This window comes from Haplochromis burtoni, unplaced genomic scaffold, assembly GCF_018398535.1.
Source record: "Haplochromis burtoni strain Fernald_Lab_line unplaced genomic scaffold, NCSU_Asbu1 Contig_46, whole genome shotgun sequence".
In the NCBI taxonomy this organism is placed as follows: Eukaryota; Metazoa; Chordata; class Actinopteri; order Cichliformes; family Cichlidae; genus Haplochromis; species Haplochromis burtoni.
This window is the reverse complement of record NW_024582407.1, coordinates 613,272-620,967: the sequence shown is the minus strand read 5'-3', so window position 1 is coordinate 620,967 and position 7,696 is coordinate 613,272. Positions and strand designations below refer to the sequence as shown.

The 7,696-nt window shown below is 40.3% G+C and overlaps 1 protein-coding gene across 1 annotated transcript; it reads left to right on the top strand.

Annotated features, from left to right (window-relative positions):
- The first annotated feature begins 4,275 nt into the window (after window positions 1-4,275).
- Window positions 4,276-7,463, top strand: fbxo5 (F-box protein 5). Its single transcript, XM_005941300.3, has 6 exons — window positions 4,276-4,427; window positions 4,960-5,531; window positions 5,623-5,793; window positions 5,953-6,043; window positions 6,400-6,621; window positions 6,786-7,463. The coding sequence occupies exons 2-6, from the start codon at window positions 4,975-4,977 to the stop codon at window positions 7,029-7,031; spliced, it is 1,287 nt and encodes a 428-aa protein (XP_005941362.1). The 5' UTR covers window positions 4,276-4,427; window positions 4,960-4,974; the 3' UTR covers window positions 7,032-7,463.
- Window positions 7,464-7,696: the final 233 nt, after the last annotated feature.

Genomic DNA, 7,696 nt, shown 5'->3' with positions numbered 1-7,696 from the left:
TAATTTACTATTACTACTCCAAATTACATCGGAAATAATCAAATACATGAAATAGAATGATTAATAGTACATTTCCCTTTTTTTTTGGAAATGACCTGTATGTATCTGTATGGAATCAATAAAAGGATCAAGTACTGCATTAACTTTAGTTACATTGATAATATTTATTTATGGTAAAACAGTGGTAAAATATCGCTGTTGCTTTCGGACATACCTGAGTGGCCGCGATCTAATCCTGTTTACATAAAGTAAACCTGCTCCCGAGCAGGTTTACGCTTACGGATCTGTCCCGAGGCGTAACATTTCGACGTTTTGTCACGTCCCGCGGCGTTCCTGAGGAACGCGAAAGGAGACCTTCGGCGTTCTTATGGTACGCGGCGGGTTATGGCTGGAATCCAGTGAATGACGCTCCCGCGGTTATAGACGTTCCAGCCCTGTATTCCAGCCCTAAACCTAACCTTATCCCTAGCCCTAACCATAACCTTATTCCTGACCTTAACCAGGGCCCTGTTTCAGGAAGCCGGTTTGGAAAACTCAGAGTGAAAAACGACACTCACGGTTGAGTAACCCCGAACTGTCCAACTCGGAATATTCGGTTTCAGAAAGGCTGATAACAAGTAGTTCAGTCAACGCGGAGTTGCTTTAACCCCAAGTGAAGCGCGCGGACGAGGATACATAAAGCCCTGATAAGCGGAGCACAGATTAAGCGAGTCACCATGGAGACGGAGGGAAAGAAGGCGCGGTCAATGTATTTTACAGCGCTTGAGGCCGAAATTCTGATGGCAGCATATGCCGATAACATGCAAATTCCGCGGAAAAAAGTAAAGTTAGCCATAGCTGCAAAAGACAGGGAGCATGCATGGCAAAACATAGCCGACAGAGTCAATGCGTGAGTGTTAATTTAAACATTGATCTAGGGATTTCCACCCATTTAACACGTTATTTTATCATATGTTATTTTATCATATGTTATATTTTATATTTCATACATTTTATTTTGTGATGTGATGTGAGCGCAGGTGCAACCCAACAGGCCCCAAACGTTCCTGGCAGCAAGTAAAAATGAAATATAAAAATATAGTCCAAACAGGTGAGGTGTAATTGTATTATGAGCCATAGTGCTTGGTCTGTTTGTCCTATGTAAATCAATTGCAGTTAGAGGCTACATTAATTTTCTTTCTGTAAGCACTTATTGAAATTATCTGAGCACATTACAAGTACATATTTGCTTACTCTGTATGCTCAAATGTGACCCGTTATAGCCAACACCACCACCACTCACAGAGGCTGAGCAGTTGGCCCTCAGCCAAAACAGTGGGCGCCCTGTGGCCGAAGGCATCTCTGCGGGGACATCCTCTGAGTCAATAACCCCGCAAGACACAAGTGCCTACATAGGGGGTAAATTCAAAATAATACATGATGTGCATACATCCTTTCTTCACAGTCACCTTTGCAGTGCTACTCATTCATTTGATAAACTCTTTACCATAATGGATTATTTTGTAGTGAAGTCATTTTCCTACTGATTTTGCCTTCCCTCAGTCTTGGTTGTCTTTGAGAGCATAATGACAATGAAGTGTAAGGTGATTGGTATGTTTGTTAATTGCCATTTGGTCCCTTGTAAGTTATAAGTGACCTGTATAAACCTCATATTCTATCAGTTGATGGTGGTGGTGTACTGCATCTGGTGCAGCCTCCTGTTGAGCCAGACCAACATGCAGTTGTGAGTAATACTCCACAGATTATATGAGTTTACAGTAGAACAGCAATGTTGTTTATTTCTTTACTACAGGAAAATAATGAAGAAACATTGACAGCTGTTACAGAGGAGGAAGCAACAGAGACACTTTATGAGGTTTACATCTTTTAATACTTTGTGTACAGGAAACACAGGTGACCAATAAAGCCAGTTGAACATAAAATCTGTTTATTCTTCTTTCAACATGTTGAGGTGATGGGTCAAAAGAAATGATTGTGACATATGGTGTCTCTGACTGCACTTCCATCTTGTATGTCCGTGGGAGGGTCAGGATGTTCATGGTTTGGATCACTGCTGATGTTTGGTTCAGAAGGACAGTGTTCTCCTCTAATTGTTGCAATGTTGTGAAGAATCACACATGCCACAATAATGTCACATGCCCTTTCTGGGGTGACTTAACTGTGGGGTGGGGGGTTTCGAGTAGCCTCTCATGGCATTTGGAGTCAATGATATTGCATGTGAATTGTAGACCCCCCACTGCTTGGGCATGGTGCGAATCATTAGGATTATTTAACAGGCCACTTGAATATATCGCTGAAACCCATATTATACTGGAAGTAATTGGCAATCAAGAGGATGAGCAGGGACCATATGTGGTCTGGGGTGCAGGTATTTCACTGTGTTCTGTCTTAAATCTGGAAACAATAATTCATTGGCACACATGCATGAACAAAACTCTCTAATATCAGCATCAACACATCAATACAAACACATAATTTTTCTTGGTACATACTTTGCATACTTTACTGCTTGCTCTGGCCCACAGTAGATTGTTCAGCGCTCAAAATAGACACCAGGAAAAATAGCACACAGTTTCCCCACTTTAAACTGTTAAAGTTTAAAGTCGTATACAACAGACTGTTAAATAACATTATTACATATACACCTTTAGCTTGCAGAAACTGTAAGCTAAATAGCAAAGAATGGCCTTTGTGGCTTTTACAAAAACGATTTGGTCACCTGAGCATTTTATTGACTTTAAGCTGCTTTGAAATGTATCTGGGACAGCTTTCAACCAGAACGACTAAACTTGTAAATTAGAGTTTGACAACAGGATCAAGAGACTAAACTTATCAGGGTGGACTCCAGTATGCAAAATGAACCGTCACATACATCTTCAGTGACCCTCTCTCATGTTTTCTCCCAGTTGATCAACAATTCCCATTTCACTGTCCTGTAAATATTAAATTATACAGAGATCCTGATTATGTTTTTTATGACTTAAATAACAGAAAAGTGTTAGAGAAAAAAGCTGAGACAGTGTCTGGAAATAAACCTACATTACATCCCCCAGCTTCCCCCACTGGTTTCAGTGAAAGAGCTACTTAACACATTCCAGGCAGGGTGTGAACTTAACCATCCTGTACATTATCTGCATTGTAGAGCTTTTGTTTGTCAAGCAGTGGGAATCATGGCAGGAAAGAGTCTCTTATTCATGTTTTCCATGTAAGAACAGGCTCAATAAAACCCAGTGATGAAAATTGTTGTTTCCATTTAAATGTTTGAAGCATCCTGAAACGGGAGTGTTAGTTTCAGTCATAAATATTAATCAGGTACACTGATTAAACATCCGTGGGCCTTTCAAACTTTTCAGAAACCCTGCAAATAATTAATTGGTAATTGAATTTACCAGTATTTACCAAGCAATGGCTGATGTTTATCGTATGCCTAATTGGTTAAAGGTTGTGTGCTAAAGATTTTTAATAATAAATTCTATTTAAACAGTCGTATCGATTTTCACCCAAAATATCCTAATTAGTGCATGCATAATTTTATTTTTTCTAGTGTTAACAACACAGAATTATTCAATAGTAACTCTAATTTCAAGCTGCATTAAAGATTCCGAACATACCAACTTTAAAAAAAGACTTTAACCTCCTCTAAGACCCAAACTCTTCCACGGCATGCATTTTTAATTTCTCTTTGATATTTGGTCACATTGGGGCCCGATGAATATAAACAAATAAGTACCAGATTTTTTTAAACCTTATTTTTGTTTTTAAGAAAAATAAGAGCCACATATGAGGATATTCGTTTAAAACTTTGATAAAATTGTAGCAGTATAATGTCCTCGTAAGTGGATATCAGGCCCTTGTAGAGCAAAATTGAGTATTTTGGTCTAAATAACCCAAAATGTGATGTCCACATATGTGGACGCCAGGTCCTAGGAGTTTAAAAGGCTTATTTCGCCTATGAAGTGCCATATTCAAAATATAGGATTTGGAAATATTATTTTGTTTTTTGCATATTTGCGGTCTGCAAAATATGCTAAGTTCCGGAGGATGCCACGATTTTCAAATCGGCTAACGTTTAGAAACTTCTTACGTTTAAGTGCGTGAGATATATCTGTTTACATTAGCTTCAAACGCTGAATGGCGCTCAGACAGGCCATGTTTTTTTCACGACAGTTTTGCAGTGGGAACACGTTCACTGCGTGGTGACGTCACCGAAACTGAAGCCAGCTTTCATTTGTTGACGTTTTAAAGAGACAACCTCCCCTTGTACTGTGATTGGTTTGCGCCATTTGCGCACCGATTTCAAAAGAGTGGCTGCAACTGGCGGATTTTCAGTTGAGGAGTATTTAATCTGAGAAGAGCGGGCGACAGTCGAGAAGATACTTGACCAGCTACTAGGACTCTTCTGTGGATAACGATATAACAACAGTAAGGTAAGAGGAGTTACGTACCTTTTCTAAACTTTTAAGAGTTCTCTTTAGCGGAATGTTATTCTGTTCGCGGTATGAGGAGTTTGTCATAAGTAGCTTCTTAGTTGCAAACTACTTACCATATTATCATCTAAGACCACGCAAATGTAGCTCGGTATTATAACAGGATTTTATTTAACGCCCATCACTCTCATTAATGTCCAGTTCATGTTATTTGACATACGTTTGACCAAAGACAGCATAAATGGGCGAAAACCGAGTAGCTTCACGTCATCGCTACATTTCCGCCAAATTTGCATCGCGCCAAAATCAAGACTTTGGAAAACTATCTTATTGAAAAGTTTCCAACCTTATTTCCCCTTTTAAACAACAGTGTTTATATTATAGCTTTATTCCCTGTCTAGCCACTCATAGGTTACATTTGATGTTTAATGTGGCCTGGTTAGCTTGCATTTGGGAAGCTGTGTGCATTCAGTCCCGTGCACTCCGTAAAACCTAACCTAACACAATCTTGTTATTTCTCTCCTGTACTTAGAAATCTGCAAAGTGAATGTCTCATTCTAACGGAATCATCATGAAGTTTGCCGCGTGCGAATCTCCAAGAGCCTCTGCCGTGGAGGCCAAAGCTTCCCCAGTAAAAGAGCCCATCCCCATCAAACCTCAGTGTTCCCCTGTAAAGGTGACCACGGTGTTGTTCTCTTCCAAAAACAACACCAGTGCAATCCACGACAAGGAAAACAGCACTGGCATGGCGCATGACAGGACTCTGGAGTTTGAGGATAGTGGTTATCTGTCTCTGCAAAACAGTCAGATTGAATATCACCATGAGAACGAAGAGGATGTCCACATCCTGGGAAAGTCCACAGTAGTGTCGTCTACTGCTACAAATCAAGGAATGCCACATAATTCTCCTTCCAAATGTCAAGGAAGGAGCACCCCTATTCAACTGGAGGCAGTCTGCACGCCTGTGGTTCGTCCCCAGAGGAGAACTGCGGCATACTCGTCGTCCACCCCATCCGGCCATCACAGCGACAGCCACCTGCCTATACTGAACTTCCAGCGGGTTGTGTGTGAAGAACTTGCTAAGAGCTATGAGAAGAATAAGAGGTAAGATTTTGACATCTTGTTTGACTGGGTGTTCATCTAGATTGGTTTACACTTGGGCAGCTATAAAATGTTGTCTTTCTATGTGTGTTAGGTACGACTGGAGCATTGTCACAAAAGTTGCAGAGAATTTTCTTTTGGATCGGGTGATTGGACGTCAGATGGGCTTGGAGTACAGCGATATCTTTCAGTCTCTGCTGGCCAGAAACATGAGATGTATCCTGACAAAGATCCTGGCTTTTCTGGAAGACTTGGACCTCATTAGGTAAGCTACAAACCCTTCACTTTGTCCTATCTGGATAAATGTATTTGGCAGTAAGGAAATTTGAATTTAGGTGATATCAGAATTAAATTTTGAATCTTTGTAACTGTTAATTTTTTTGCTCTTATTAATCGCATGTTACATTTCCTTTTTCAACTTCAGTTGCAAGAAAGTGAGCAGGACTTGGAGGAAAATCATCTGTGAAGATGCAGCAGCTCTGAGGCGGTGTCAGCGAGCTGAGCAGGAACTCAGGGTGAGGAAACTCGCACAACATGACACTGATTCAGACAATGCTTTTGTGCTTCAGGCCATCAGTGTGATTCTTATCAAGTAGTTGCATAGTAAGAAAGACCACAACCTACCGTACAGGTCTTCTTACAAGTTATTTAAAAGAACAGTTGCACATGTAAGGAAAACATGCAACGGGTGGTTGTTAGAGCTATAAGAAAGGATGACGCATTCACAATTCATGTCATTCTTTCTATAAGGCAACCTGAATAAGAATATTTAGTTTTGAGTCTTTATTTTGTTTTTTTCTTGCAACAATATGAATAACAGTATACTGCTAAAGCTGCAAATGTTCTAATCATTTGATTAATTCATTTTTAGGAGTCAAGAAACTCTCTGAGACAGAGGGGTATTGGTTTGACAAGAGATGTGGCCGTCTCCAGGATGGTGCTGTCCTGCATGCAGACCACGGCTTCCTCAAAGACTCCATCTTCATCATCCTCCTCGTCCACCCCCAGCTGCATGACCACCAGACGGGCTGCTGCCTCTCAGAGAGGCAGCACACCCACCTCCCGATGCTCACGCTTCAACGAGTACATCCAGGTGAGCATCGTTTTCAACAATTCACTCTGATGCAACAGAACTGAAAAACAACCTCATGGCCAAGATTAATTTTCCAAATGATGTTTTCACTGTAGGAAATGCATAAATGTTCCTTATAGCCTTGTTTTTAACAAACCTCCACGTTTCATTCTTTCTATCTCCAGGCTGCCAGCACTCTGAAGCAACACGAGTCTCTTCGTGCCTGCAAACGCTGCGGCTCACCAGCAACACATCTGAATGAGGTTCAGAAAGCTACGTGCACTCGCCTTAGTTGTCTCTTCACCTTCTGCACTCGCTGTCAGGAGTCTTTCCACGGCTCGACCCCCTGCAGAACCGTGACTCCCCGAGCCAACTTCTCTAAGACGTCACCGGGGAGCGCTCGCAGCAAGAAGAACATCAGGCGACTGTGATGGAAGCTTTGTGGAATTTTATTCAGATTTTTTATTTTTTTTTAAAGCAGCTAACCTCTGAGCCAGCAGTGTTTCCACTAGCACTGTCCAAACCTCGGACAAGAGTGGAAGTTTTTATATAAGCTCGACCTGAAAATGCAAGGCTTCACTGCACGTACTTTTCCCAAAACCTGTATACGGAAGTCAACACTGAGTGAAACACTCAAAGAAAACTGACACAATCGAACAAAAGAATATATCCTGATTGTGAGAAGACGATGCCAAAAAACCCAAAATAAAGGCTTTTATTTTATTTTAAATGAAATGTATGTAAATATATTGTAATGTAACTTTTAGATAATGTAAATTGTTTAGAAGTTTTAAATAAATTTTTGATACTCAGGAAATATAAGTATTAAAGTTTATTGTATTGTACTGTACTGTATGGTATGGTATTTCCTGTAAATACATTGTTTCTTTAAAACCTTACCTTGTGTTATTCTACTTATTTTTAAAAACACAACATTTATCTCAGGGAAGCTGAATAAAGCTTCTGCGCCCATCAGTTTAGTTTGCAATAAGAAGTGATGTGCCTTTGCCATCAGTTTAACACTGCTTTGAAGTTTGAATTCTGTATATTTAAACTGCTAAATCACAAACAATTTAAATTTTTGCAGTTTAGATTG

What these genes read in the sequence shown, in the direction of transcription:
- fbxo5 (XM_005941300.3), top strand. Translation starts at nt 4,975, where the DNA reads ATGTCTCATTCTAACGGAATCATCATGAAGTTTGCCGCGTGCGAATCT. An exon ending in GAAGACTTGGACCTCATTAG is followed by an intron (nt 5,794 to 5,952) that starts GTAAGCTACAAA and finishes TTTCAACTTCAG; the next exon opens with TTGCAAGAAAGTGAGCAGGA. An exon ending in GAGCTGAGCAGGAACTCAGG is followed by an intron (nt 6,044 to 6,399) that starts GTGAGGAAACTC and finishes ATTCATTTTTAG; the next exon opens with GAGTCAAGAAACTCTCTGAG.